Source organism: Manis pentadactyla, chromosome X, assembly GCF_030020395.1.
Source record: "Manis pentadactyla isolate mManPen7 chromosome X, mManPen7.hap1, whole genome shotgun sequence".
Classification (NCBI taxonomy): domain Eukaryota; kingdom Metazoa; phylum Chordata; class Mammalia; order Pholidota; family Manidae; genus Manis; species Manis pentadactyla.
Window position 1 is genome coordinate 42,815,657 of NC_080038.1, and position 14,343 is coordinate 42,829,999.

General features: G+C 43.3%; 1 protein-coding gene across 2 annotated transcripts; it reads left to right on the forward strand.

The window, feature by feature from the left end:
• Nucleotides 1-6,253: 6,253 nt before the first annotated feature.
• Nucleotides 6,254-9,763, forward strand: RBM3 (RNA binding motif protein 3). 2 transcript variants are annotated; one of them, XM_036917204.2, is made up of 7 exons: nucleotides 6,254-6,402; nucleotides 6,960-7,079; nucleotides 7,328-7,434; nucleotides 8,077-8,182; nucleotides 8,286-8,379; nucleotides 8,781-8,862; nucleotides 9,184-9,763. In XM_036917204.2, the coding sequence occupies exons 2-6, from the start codon at nucleotides 6,977-6,979 to the stop codon at nucleotides 8,839-8,841; spliced, it is 471 nt and encodes a 156-aa protein (XP_036773099.1). In that variant the 5' UTR covers nucleotides 6,254-6,402; nucleotides 6,960-6,976; the 3' UTR covers nucleotides 8,842-8,862; nucleotides 9,184-9,763. The 2 variants fall into 2 exon arrangements, with proteins under 2 accessions (XP_036773099.1, XP_036773100.1); XM_036917205.2 differs by having other exon boundaries at nucleotides 8,784-8,862.
• The last annotated feature ends 4,580 nt before the right edge of the window (nucleotides 9,764-14,343 follow it).

A 14,343-nucleotide genomic window follows, 5' to 3' on the forward strand; every position in this document is an offset into this window, starting at 1 on the left:
AAGGTCTTTGTCTGTTCTCTCACTGCAGAAATCATCCAGAATCACTGGTACAGGTGTCTGGGGGCTGAATATTAGGGCAGCAAGAATCCTGTTGAGGGGAGGAAATGAGCAGCCAGAGGCAATTCTGTCCCACAGCAGATACCAGGCTGGTGGTGACAACTGGGGAGGTGGCCTCCTCTTTGGCTTTAAAGATAAAACCCCTTCCAGAAGAACCATCAGGTGGTGTGACAGCAGATGGGAGTGACAGCTCTGCTTTGGTGGTGCCTGGAAGTGCCCACCCTCTGGCTCATCTCCCCACACGTACCTTTACCTGTTGAACTCCCAGTGATTGTGCAGAAGTGAGTCTGGCCTTCACCCTTCCCTCAATCCATTTCATATGCCAGAAGAGCTGCTCATGTTAGCTCACCACCAAAGTAACTAGACACCAGGCAGTATAACTGCCTCCAGAGAAAAATGAACTGCATGTATTAGTTATCTATTGCAGTTGTCATTACCCCCAAACTTAACAGCTTAAAACAAGTATTTCTCTTCTTAGTTTCTGAGGGTCAGGAATCTGGGAGCAGCTTAGCCAGGTGATTTTGCCTCAAGGTCTCTCCTGAGTTTTCAGTCAAGTTGTCAGCTAGGACTGCAGTCAGTCTAAAGGTGTGACTTGGCTGAAGGACCCACGACCAACATGGCCCACTCTCAGGGCCATGGGGCTTCTCATAACATGATCCCAGCAAGCAGGGGAGAGACTGACCCAAGACACAATTGCAGCATCTATTATAACTTAACCTCAGAAGTGACATTAGGTCACTTCTGCTGTGTTTTCTTGGCTACATAGACCAACCCTAGTACAACATGGAAAGGAGCTACACAGGATGTGAACGCCAGGAAGCAGGAATCTTTGGGGGCTATATTGGAGGCTGGCTACCACACTGGATGACATACAATATCTGAAGCAGTAGTAGTAGGCCAGACAGATGAAGAATATAAAATAAGTATAATAAATAAGGGATAATATTAGAATGTAAAACAGTAACAAAAGATACAAAAAGTTCCCAAGGGAAATTTGGGGTATGAGTATAATAGTAGGAAAAAAGGAACAGAAAAATAATGTAAATGGAGAATATGAAATGAGATATCAAAAGTTTTAATAGTAATTACAAAAATATTTAGAGCACAGAGACCATCATTGGGTTAAAAAAATGGTTCTACAGGATACATACACACACACACACAGATTTAGAAACATTGAATATGGATAAAGGAAAGATATAGCAGACTAATAAAAGCCCAAAGAAAGCTGAGCTAGCCATCCTAATAGCTAACAAAACAAAATTTAAGATCACAGAAGACAAAGAAGGACATAAACTCATTGACAAGGAAGCTATATCTGCTATAAATACATATACTGCTAAGGAGCCCTGAACAATACATTTTTTAAGTTTGATACAGAATCATTACATACATACATATGTACATATAATATACATATATATCACATTCCCATGTAACCACCACTTAACAAATGGAGAAGACTTCTCTTATGCTCGCACTTAAAATTATAAAAATAGGCCATGTTAGGGCACAAAGAAAGCCCCAGTGAATTCAAAAGTATCAACATTAATTAGGCGTATTCTCTGACCATAATGCCATAAAATTAGCAATAACAAAAATATTTTAAAAATTTAGAAACTAACATTACTAAATAACCCTTGGATGAAAGAATTATAAAAGAACTTCAGAAATAGAAGAAGACAGGTTTAAATACATTTATCAGGAAAGAAGAAAGGTTAAAAAATAAATGATCTAAGCATTCAACTCAAGAAGTTGGAAAAAGATTTGAGGAACAAACCTGCTACTCCATGAGTCATGGAGGAACTAATATAAGAAAGGAAATAAGTGCAATAGAGAATTTTAAAAAGTAATGATGAAGAATAACAAAATGAGAAGCTGGTTCTTTGAAAATAGTAGTCATAGACCTCTGTCGAGACTGCTTTAAAAGAATGCAAAATAAAAATTAAAGAACAAAAAGGAAAATTACAGACAAAATGAGGCTAAATATTGTAAACTAATACATTTGAAAACCTAGATGAAAGGCACGTTTTTGGAAAAATTAAAAGGCACTCAAATTGATGCAAAAAAGAAAACTTGAACATAACAAGCTTTAAAAAAAATTGAACTATTGGTCAAAGACACCCCATCTCATTGTAACAAAAGGCTTCAGGCCCAGAATCAGATGGTTTTGCAGATGTAGTTCTCAAAAACTTTGAAGGAACTGTTAGTTCTCAAATATACAAATTGTTCCAGGAAAAGGAAAAGAGCAGAAGCTGCCCACCTCACTTTTTGAGGCTGGTAGTCTTGATTCTAAAATCAGATAAGAAGACACAAAACAATAAAGTTATAGACCTATTTCACTTAGGAATACAGATGCAAAAATTCTAATAAAATGTTAGCTACTTGAATTCAGCAGTTTTCAGTTCGTAAGTTGGGTTTATACTAGGAATGCAAACATGATCCAAATTAGAAAACAAATGAGTGAATTACCACATTAATAAAGGGGAATCATCATGTGATAATCTCAAAGCAGAAAAAAAATAGAAGGTTCAGTACCTGTTTATATTTTCTAAAAAAAGAACTCTTTGCAAACAAAGAGAACTTTAACTTGATAAAGATAATGTAGCAAAAATTTACAGCAAAAATGCCCTAGTAAATTTTAAATGCATTTTTCTTTTAAGATCAGGAATTGGACAAGGATGTTCATTCTCAATACTACTGTTTAATATACAACTGGCCAATGCTGTAATGAAAGAAAAAGAAATGAGGTGTAAGTTTTGGAAGGAAATGATAAAACACATTTGCAAATGATATGACTGACTACTTTAAAAAACCAACAGTATGGCCAGAATAACTGTTAGGAATAATAAGAGAGTTCAGCAAGGTTTCCAGATCAATCTATAACAATCAGAAGTATTTCTCTACACCAGCAATAACCAACAAGAAAATAAAGGATCTAAAGACTTTTATAAGAAAAAATGTTAAACTCTAATGACAAATAGATGATCTGAATAAAAGGAAACAATTCATCCTCTTTGCTGGGGAGATTTTGGTGATATATTAATTATGTATTGGTAACAAACTACTCTCAAAATTATTGGCTTAAAACAATGAGTATTTATTACCTCGCACAGTTTCAGAGGGGCAGAATTCCGGCAGTGGCTTAGTTGGGTGATTCTGGCTCAGAGTCTCTCATGAGGTTGCAGTCAGGTTGTAGACGAGGTTGCAGTTTATTTGAAAGCCTGACACCTCTTTCAAGAAGGCCCGCTTACATAGCTGTTGGCAGGAGGCCCCAGTTATTCCATAGGGCTACTCTTGACATACCAGCTCCTATCCCACACAGAGAGCAATATGTGAGAGAGGACAGAAAGCACCTTTCTGACCATACAAGTGCCTTTTATGACTTAGTCTTGGAAGTGACATGCTCATTCTGTGCATTACAAGTTGAGTCACTAAGTCCAGCCCACATTCAAGAGCAAAGGAATTAGGTTCCAACTCTTGAAGGGAACAATATCAAAGAATTAGTGAACATATCTTTAAAACCTCCACAGGTTATATTATTAAAATGTTATTTCTCCCCAAATCTATTAATTCAATGCAACCCCAATAAAACATCCATTACTTTCTTTTTTAGAATTGCAACAAACTTAACATTATAATTTAGAACAATAAAGGATTATGGATAGCTAAGATAATCTTCAACAAGAAGTTATGATGGGAACTTGTCCCACTAGATACCAAGACATACTAAAGGCCTTCTTAATTAAAGAAAAAAAACCCTGATATTGGCCTAAATAGACCAGTAGAACATATAAAAGGATTCAGAGACACAGCTGTATACCTATGGAACTTAATATATGATAGAAATGTACCGCATATACGAAAGGATGGGATGGATTGCTCAGTAGATAGTGACAGGACTCTGGCTTATGATATGGAGAAAAATAAAACTGGATCGCTACACCTCACACCACATACAAGGATGGACTCTAAATAGATTAAAGACCTAAATGTGAGAGCAATACTCTAAAGTTAATAGGAGAAAATATAGAATATCTTTGTGATCTGGGGAAAGAGACGGATTTCTTTAAAAGCATAGATCATAAGGGAGAAAAATTGATTATATCAAAATTAAGAATCTTTATTCGACTAAGGATACTACTTAGTTAATAACACACAAATGTCAGAATGGGAAAGGATATCTGCAACTTCCCACACCCAAGAGATTTGTAATTAGACTAGTGAGGGACCCCTGGAAATCAATAAGAAAAGGAATATGGGAATTGGCCCAATAGGAATGTGGATATGAACAAGGAATTTATGAGGAAACCTAAAATCAAAAAGGCACATGAAGAGTACTCAAAGACATCATCAATTTTTTAAAATAAAAAATAAAAAACTAATGAAGTGTGACCACACCTGTTAACACTGGAAAATTTTAGAAAGCTACATAATGCTAAGTGTCAGCAGAGACAGGAATGCAGGCACGTTCATTTGTTGCTCCATCCATTTCAGATAACAATCTGGCATTGCTTACAGTAGTGTACATTCCCTCTGACCCAGCAATTCTTCTCTGTGTGTACATCCTAATTTTTTTTACATTGGCTCATAAGGGGGCATTTACAAGGCATTATTTATCTAAATGGGTGTTGGAGGCAACACAAGTGTCCCTTGTTGGGAGCACCTAGGGGCAAAATAATGCACTGGATGCACATACTGGTGTTTATTGCAACCATTAGAAGCAATGGATAGATTAGATATACACATAACAACCCAGATGGATCTTAAAAACATAATGTTGGTTGAAAGAAAAGTGAAAAACAGAATGACACTACCATTTACTTCAATTAAAAGCATAGACAAAAATGCAGATTTTCTATGAAATCACACAAAAAGATACACATTAAACCCAATATAGTGGTTATCTGTGGGAGGAAGAGAATGGTAGTTGGGTGCAGGAATAAAAAAGAATAAATAAAATGAGGGGCTTTGCATGTGTCATGAACTGTGGAATATGATCACAGCTTAGATACTTTGAGAGGCAAACCAGGACCTCTATTTTTTTTTTTTGCATGGGGGCTCAGATTCTCTGAGGGCTATCTAAGACTAATGTATAATATGGACAATGTGAAATCTACTCATGTCCATCCTGAGCATAGGAGGTCTGGATATGGCAAAAGCCAGACAAAAAAAAAGTCCATTTTGTGGATGCATACCATACTGTACTCTGAAAGTTAATAAATCTAGTCTGTGTTTGGGAGGCTGACCCTTAAAAGGCTGGACAAGTCCATTCTATGGATAAGAAATCTAGAGTCTCTGAGGGCAAACTACCCCATTCTTTCTTGATGGAAAGCTCAGAAATACAAAGCTGGTCAAATCCATTTACTTGTAAAAGGTATCTCGCATACTCTGAAGGCTTGACAAGACCAAACTGTGGGCAGTGGGTTCAGACACTCCTTGCTTTGGGTAAGTCCACTGTGTACTGTGAAAGTCCTTTCTGTGGATCAAGGGCTCGGCAACCCTGAGTGACAGCAAAAAATCGTTCCATGGACTGGCATTTACTCCCTCTGAAGAATGGAGCATCCTGTTTTGTAGAAGGTATCTCAGGCAGTCTGCTGGTGAGGAAATAAAGAGACTGGCTTCAGGAGGCTATCAGATAAGGATGAGGGCTGAAGTCAGAAATGAGAAGAAATGACGACAGGGAAGAGACCCGTGACAGGTGGCTAGATGTTGAGCACAGAGAAGAAAATGTAAGGGTCAAGATTAGATACTGAGAAAACATAGGGTCTGACGTTAAGGACTGTGAAGGGTGATGGTATCGGGGGCAGTGGAGGAGGGGGGAATAAAACAGGCCCTCGAGCTATAATATGAAGTTAGAGGACTAGAAGGTGAAGGAGGTTGTCCGAGGACGGTTGGTAATTTTATCTTCAGGGACCTAGAGGAAGACGACTGAGATGGTGAGGGAGACGTCAGAACAAACAAGGGAAATGACGTCAAGGATAGTGAGGGTGATGTCAGGGACCAAAAGGGGTGTAAGAGGGAAAAGGTTTGTGCGTGAAATGAAGACTGCTGGGTCAGCGGAGGGACACCGACATCAGAGCCCAGCACCATCACAAAGGCCGCCTACGAGACTAAAGCGCGCAGAGCGGATTGCTTCTTTCGGTGGGCCGTTCCTTCCTTCCTCCCACCCCGCCCCTCACTGGCCTCAACTAATGAATGCGCACGCCAGCACGCACAGGGAACGTTCCGTGACGTATCCGCTACGTGTGCTTTATCAGGCGTCTTCCCGCGCGGCATTCCTCCCAGTCTCTCTGCTCCTCGGCGGTGGCGGTCTGTGGGGCTGTTTTACTTCTTAACTTCCAGGTAAGCAACGGATGTGGGGCTACCACTCCTTTCCTCTCTGATGTGCGCCGCGCCGGCCGAGAGCGCGGTGCGCGAGCGCGGCTTCTGACATATAGGCTCGGGTTTCTCCAGGTTGGGCGGGCCCCCTGCTCAAAGGCGAAACCTTTGGGTAGGCAGAAAGCTGACGCGTTTTGTCCGAATGTGAGGAATGCCGGGAGAGGCTGGCCGCGTCCGTGGCGCAGTGACCACGCGACAGCCAAGAGCATGCGGGCGCCCCTTTTCCCCACGTGACCGCCGCCATTTTGTTTTGTGGGCGCAGAGGGAACGCAAGGACGGTCTGGGCCTGCGCGGCAGCACAAAATGACGGGCGTGGCGGCTAGGGATGATGTGGGCATGCGCGATGGCGGCCCTCAAATGGCTTCCTCAGTGAGCCGGCCCCGCAGATTCCCGCTTTTTCGGCCTTTTACGTTTTATCTCGTTCCTCGTGTCTGTTAACTCTTGTCTCCCCCTTTGCTTTTGTCTCCTTCAACGTCTTTGTCCTTCCCACATCCACTTTTTCCCACCATTCTCCCCCACAGGACTCCAATTCACTGCCATGTCCTCTGAAGAAGGGAAACTCTTTGTGGGAGGGCTCAACTTCAACACCGATGAGCGGGCTCTGGAAAACCACTTCAGCAGCTTCGGGCCTATTTCTGAGGGTGAGACGTGGGCCAGACCCATGGTGAGGGCTCTGTGGGACAGGAAGCCTCTGAGGCTCTTCAATTTCAAGAAACGTTGACTGACAGGTCAGGACCCCAGGCCGTCACAGACTTCTTTACATGTTTGTTCCTAGGCCTAAGGAGAATCTGATAACTTTGAATTGAAAACTGCGGGGAGGGGTCTATTCTCTACCTGATAGCCCTTGGCACTCAGGTTTTCTCTTAACTCCTCGTTCTCCCTTCACCAGTGGTCGTTGTCAAGGACCGGGAGACTCAGCGATCCCGGGGTTTTGGCTTCATCACCTTCACCAATCCAGAGCATGCCTCAGATGCAATGAGAGCCATGAATGGAGAGGTAAGGCGTCTTACCTGCATAGGGGCCCTGCCCCTCTCCGACTTCCACCATTCTTTCTGTTTTTCCCTCTGTGTCTGCTAGGGGCAGCGCGGCTACCAAGCCTGCAGTGCCCACTCACAGGAGCGTGACTGCCTTCTGTTCTAGGGGGTGGAGGGCAGCGGCAGACAGAGCCAGGCTGCCTGGGAGGCGACGACTGGTCCTGCATGAGGCCGAGAAGCCACCTGTGGATGGTTGACCTGCCCTGGGCTTAGGTAGTAGAGTCTGCAGACCTGCGGGCCTGGCCCGGAGAGGACCTCGTGAGTCTTCTGGGATGGACTCTGAAGCCTCAAATCAAGAGAGGTGTCTATCTAGCCCAGATAGTTGGGCAGCTTAGAGGAGTGGGGAGGAGAACTCAGCCTGAGTTCAGTCAAGATGTAAGTAGTAGCAAGGGGAACACGGTGGATTCAGGTCATTTTGTGGGATTCTGTAGCTCCTGCTAAAGCCATTCTGGTCAAAGGAGCTTGTTCTTGGAACGTGGCACCCAGAATCTGGTGCTCAGAAGGAGTTTCTGGGCTCTTTATGCCTGCCTGCCCTGCCCACTCTTCCCTCACCACTGTCCTATCTGACCACCAATCCATCCTCCTTGTGTCTCCCCACACGTAGTCTCTGGATGGTCGCCAGATCCGTGTTGATCACGCAGGCAAGTCTGCCCGTGGAACCAGAGGGGGTGCCTTTGGGCCCCTTGGGCGTGGTCGCAGCTACTCTAGAGGTAAGTGCAGTGGTAACTTTGAACATGGGGTGTGGGGGTGAGCTGTCTGTTAACTGAGCTATGCCTGGACAACTGCCATTTAAATATTTTTTATCTGCTGTAGGTGGTGGGGACCAGGGCTATGGGAATGGCAGGTATGACAGTCGACCTGGAGGATATGGATACGGATATGGAAGGTCCAGAGACTATGGTGGCAGGTGGGTCGACCAAGGGGCTCAGGTACTCTGGTGGTACTGCTTCCCTCTCCTCAAGAGCTTGGCTGCCCAAGTGTTCATAAGTATGAAACTTAAAATTTTGAATTACAGTAATATGTTAAAAGACTTTAAGATTATATAATTCTAATACATGGTAGATGATATCTAAGTTGTACTGTGTTGGCTAACTGAATTAACATTTAATATGATTTAATTTGCTATATGTAAGTTATGTACCATATAACTGGTTTTTACATGATGTGCATGTTTAATATATTCTATTTGGCACATTAAAGTTACAGTGCATATAAAATGTGACAGGATATGTAAATACATAATTTTTAATATCATCAGGGGATATGTAATACATTCCTGTAATACACCTGTGTATGTTTTTTTCCCAGAAGCCAGGGTGGTTATGACCGCTACTCAGGAGGAAATTACAGAGACAATTACGACAACTGAGATGAGCATGTGCACCTAATTGTGAGTGAGACTTGTATGTTACCATGGAGCAGACCCCTGTCCATCAGCCCTGCTGTGTTCCTCACCTGGCCCACCTGACACCATTCCTAGGCCTCCCTAGCTCTCTGGTGCCTGTCAGGGCTAGACAGCTTGGCGGTTTGGTAGGGGAGGGATGTCTAGAAGCCTGTCTCCCTGCAGTCGCTTTCTCCTGCTGGCCCCGGTGGAAATGAAGGGGTGTCCCTGGTGTCCAGCCCTCAGCAATCCTTACCAGCCTTAGGAGGTGAGCCTTGTTAGCCTGTTTCTTCCTGACATCACAGTTCTCCCCCTTCTTACTGTTCTCAGATACACAAGGAATAAAACAACTTCTGATCCAGGATCGTCCTTCCAAATGGCTATATTTATAAAGGTTTTTGGAGCTGCACTGAAAAACGTCTGGTTTAAGTACACCAACTTTGTTTTTGAATTGAGCTCCCAAGGTGGTTTGTTAAAGACCTTTTGGAAAGTTAATGTGTTTTAAAAAATTTTTTTCTCCCATGTAAAGAAAGACAAATTCTGGGACATTTGTAGAGTCTGGGTGTTTTTCATTTTCCCAATTTTTGAGTTTGGGCTCTCAGGATTATTGGTTCTGGCAAGAAAAAATTGCCAGACTGATTGTTTTTTTAATAATGTGTATCTAGGGACATTTTAAAAAACCTGTACACAATGTTTATCATGGTTAGGAAGCAGTTTCCGAACAAGACATCAAGAATAACTTAGAGGTGTGTTTTACTCAACATCACTGCCCTGATTATATAGAAGTTGCTTAAAAATATTTGTGAATGTCATTTTTTTTTAATACTGGAAGAAAAAAATATTCTGTTGTGTTTCATGTAGTGTTTAGGATGTTCTTCATAGAGTTGATTAAAAAGTTGAAATCTGAAAACTAATACTGATAGTGCTTTTTTCTTACTCAACCAAGTTTGCAAATTAAAAATAGATCTGGAGGGAGACTTTAAGGAAAGAATTGGGAGGTGCATGGTTAGGGACTGCTAAAACTGAGGAGAGACCTTAAGTTCAAAGTTTGGTTGAGTTGGGAATTGGTTTAGGTATATACCTGAGGCTTGGGGGTCGTGGGTACACGTGAAATCCCCTTAATGGCTGAATTGGGTTTGCTGAGATGGTCTGGTCCCATTGTCTTGGTCAGTGGCAGCTTGGTTTGAATCTCCTTAGCTTCTCTGAGCATCATGTTGGTTCCTTCTTCACAGGTTTGTTCTGAAAATGTAAGGTGAACCTTGCCATAAACCGGTTCCAGTTCCTTCCCTGAAATGGTGGTTGTGGGAGAGGTGTACTAAACTCAGCTTGGTGTGAGGGACACGGGAGAACCCTGGTTTGGAAACGGTTGTAAAATCAGACTGGATTCAGATTCCAGGGTTCAAATCCAGCCTCTGCTGCTGCCCAGTTATTTGACCTCAAGTGCGTCATTTAACTTGTGTGCCTTATAGCCTTGTGGGTGTTTTACCTTTGCTGTTAAGGGTTAATTAAGTGCACTTAATAGGTATATACAGTTCCTGAGAACAGTTGGCAAAGCCTTCAGTCACAGGGATTCCATCTGTGATGGTCTGAAGGTCTTCCATTGGCAAAGTCGTGTCAGTGGTTGGTCGGTTTTTATACTTGTAGCTGGTGTTAGTTCCTGAGTTCTTTATCTCCCTCTGTTTGGAATTTGTAGTCAGTTGTGTTCATGGCTTCTACTACCTAGTTGATGTTGAGGCAAGTACCACCAGATTGTAAGTTCTAAGACATTCTAACCTGCCTTAGTCCCTCATTTATGAGACATGTGTTAATGGACTGAATGTATTCCCTCAAAATTCTTAAGTTGAAACCCTCCCTAATATGATGGTTATTAGGGGGTGAGGCCTTTTTGGGGTGATTGATTGAGGTCAGCTCAACCATACTGGCACTTTGGTCTTGGACTTCATCCCCCAGAATTGTGAGAAATTTCTGTTTGTGGTTTATAAGCCATTCAGTCTGTGGTACTGTTAACAGCAACCTGAACTGGGACAGTATGGGCCCCTGTATTAAGTCCCAGTGTTGGCAGCCTGCCTCCCAGGGTCTCCCAGCTAGTTGTGTCAGGCCCCATGGACCCTTCTTCCTCCCACCCAAATGCTCATGAAACTTGCTTTGGCAGGTGGATGGAAACTAAGGAAATTTCTCAGACGTCCTGCTTGGCCCACTGTGCCAGACCCTTGTAATGGTGTTGTGGCTAGCCCCACCAGTTGAGTACTTGGTCTGAGATGGCATTCTTTGCTGGCCTTATGGGAACTAATGCAATGGGAGCTGGCAGGACCACCATTACTGCCTTGGGGTGGAGAGCACCTCTGCCCTCTCAGGAAGTAAAAAATATCCCTTTGACCCTCCAGTGTGGCCTGAGAAAGGGTCCCATAATCAACCACAAAGTTCCTGCAGTAAAACAATACCCTAAGTGACATCAACAAAGACCATAAATAGCCTTTCTATATGTGAATGACAATTTGATCAACCTGCTCTGCGCTCCGGATTTGGGAAGGTGCCTTGTGGTACTCCAGTCTAGAGAAGCCTAGTACCTTGCTCTAAAGAAAGGGGCCTAGACTCAAGTTTTTTTTTTCTGATACTACAATTGTTGAGCAATGAAATAACCAGATGGGAGTTTCAAAGCCCGTTTTAACGTGTATTAGTTCTCTGCTTCGGTTTGACTGGAATATCATGTGCATGTTTCCCAAAAAACCATCAACCCCAGAAACAGATTAAATGGTGCATTGAGAAACCTGTGTCCCAATGCTTGTAGACCCTTGGCCTGCAAATACATGTATTTTGAGGCCCTGGATCTTGCCTGTACTGAAAACTTTGATACATCTCTTGTGCATTTCAAGGTTCAGTATAAATCCAAAGTCCCACCCGATGTGGGCTGGAATCAGTATTCAGACCCTGATTCCTAGCTTATTTTTTGCTTTGCCTCAGGTTCAATGTGTAAAGCGGGACATGTGCACCTCACAGGTTAAGGGTAAGAAACGACATGTTTAGAGCAGGGCAGGTCTCTGATACTACCCCCACACATTTGCCCCACATTCTGGATTTGGGTAGAAGAATTCCTTTCAAGAAACTCCTTAAAACAATTTTCTGTGAATACTTGAAATATGTAAGAACAGCATCTTGGATAGTGATCAGTAGCCAATGTTTCTACATTTGTTAATCAAGACAAAGAAACACCACAGTCTCTGTCTATCTGCATTCCTCTTCACCTGCACCCCTCCCTGAGCTAGCATGAGGGCCATGACCCCTTAAAATTCAGAGGGCACAAAGATCTAAAAAAATTTTTTTTCATACCCAGTGTCAAGGCCTAAAGCTTTTCATAATCTTATTTTCCCATGTAATGTGAATATGCATACAGTATATTGCAGAAATGTTAGTGTTTGGTTATGGAAAGCTGCCCTAGGTCCTGTAGGGAGGAGCTCAGCGTACAGTGAATGCACAAAGAAAGTTAAGACTAAATGGTTAGCCCATGGAATTGATCTGCATAAGCATTTCTAATATGCTGTGGGGTCAAACTTAAACTCAATTTTAAGCTGTAAGTAAAACTCATCGGCTCTGGAAGTTTATTCTTTCTAAAGCTCAATAGTTACCTGAGGACAGAATTTGCAGTCTCTAAACTTTATGACTGCAATCCATAGTAAGTACATTTTTCTCATTGGAGTCCAATCCACCCATTTGTGTAAGTGGAAGAAAGATTTACTGAAGGAAACGTGCCAAGTTCCTTGATATTTCCTAGTTTATTGTACTTTAACAAAGACTGCCCCAAACCACTCATGTTGATGGAGCCTGCAGTGTGGAAAAGGCTGTATGATTGTTGAATCTGGGTAATAGGTACATGAAAGTTATATCAATACTATTGAAAGATGTTCCATAATACAAAGTAAACTCAAGTGTGGTTAGTTGGCTCCCTGCATTGGCATGGGAGGTGGGAAGCTGTCTGGTTTTCTGCTGGCCCGCTCTGTCCCTGCAAACCCTCTCCTTAGTTGTAGGTTATCTCCAAGGGCCTCCAGAAATAGTTCTATGAGTAATAACTTACATTTCTTGATACCTGACATCCCTAAAGAGAGATTTTTCAGATACTGGCCCTAGAACCCAGTCCTGCTTTCCCACGTGATCACAGACCAGGTCTAGCTTCTCCTGACAGAAGGACCATACCGTTGCCCAGCCCCAGAGGGCCTGCCTTCCTCCGTAACCATCTAACCTCTAAAATGGGGATAATGAAGGCAGCTTAAATGAGCCAAGATGTGGGAAACACCCAAAACTGGTTGTTAGATGTAGCCGAGTGTGTTTGCTATGTGTGTCAGACAGTAGGGACACAGCAATGGATACAACAATTCTTTCCCTCAGGAATCCTGTATTGGTGAGGTCTAAAGACAAGTAATAAATTGATGTGTAATGTAACATTAGGGAGTGGGCAAGCAGGGTGTGTAGAGAGTGGATGGGATGTTCTATTTTATACAGGGTGGCCAGGGAAAGCAACTCGAGGTGACCTTTTAAGATGCAGATGGAGAGCAAGCAAGGAGGATATGAGACATAGGTCACAGCTGTGCCTTGGTGCTCCTGCCTTGCATGGCTTCATGCAGGCAAACTGATCTAAGTATTGTCAGAACACCCTGTAATCCTTGGAACACAGCATTAGAGGCTTGTGAGGAACTGCCATGAGGCCTTTCTTCACTCAACTCCCCATCTGCCAAAAAGGCTGTCATGAGACAGCTTCTCATCACCTGAAATTCTGGTGAGGTATGAGGGGGCTTTCTGCCCCCTCCCTTCCCCTGACTTGGGGCTGTACAACTGCTTAGCAGGGAATGAGCTCCTTGACAATGGTGTACCACCATCGGTGCTCCTGTCATCTGACCTCTTTTATTTTGGTGGTAATCCAGCACAGGGGATATGAGCTGGCATCTATGGCTATTCTTTTTCTGTCTCTGTAAGTAGCAAACATCTGAATCAAATGGGCCTTGTTTCTTCACTTTCCAAATTGGTCAGCTTTGCCCTGACATCTGGGAGAGAATTACAGACAGAAGGAGAAGCGAGCAAGTGCAAAGGCCCTGAGGTGGGAGCTTGCTTGGTGTGAGGAATAGCAAAAAGATTGTGTGGCCCAGCATAGTGAACAAGGGGTCAGTGGCAGGAGGTGAGGTCAGAAGGTGACAGGGACCTACCTGGTCCTGTAGGGCCTCACTGGCCATGGGGAGGACTTGGGCTTTTTCTCTGAGAGAGAGGGAGCCATGGCAGGGGTGTGAGCAGAGAAGGGCCCAGGGCTGACTTGGGTTGGAACAGGATGCTCTGGCTGCTATGAGGACAGATGGGGAGGGGGCAAGGGCGGAAGCAGTTAAGTGGCCACTGCAGTAGTCCCTGCCAGGAACAGCAGTGGTGGCAGTGTGCATGGAAAGCAGAGGTCAGATGCTGGATAAATTCTAAGGAGGAACTGACAGGACTTGCTGACAGATTAGATGAAGT

What these genes read in the sequence shown, in the direction of transcription:
- RBM3 (XM_036917204.2), top strand. Translation starts at nt 6,977, where the DNA reads ATGTCCTCTGAAGAAGGGAAACTCTTTGTGGGAGGGCTCAACTTCAAC. An exon ending in TGGTCGCAGCTACTCTAGAG is followed by an intron (nt 8,183 to 8,285) that starts GTAAGTGCAGTG and finishes TATCTGCTGTAG; the next exon opens with GTGGTGGGGACCAGGGCTAT. An exon ending in TCCAGAGACTATGGTGGCAG is followed by an intron (nt 8,380 to 8,780) that starts GTGGGTCGACCA and finishes TTTTTTTCCCAG; the next exon opens with AAGCCAGGGTGGTTATGACC.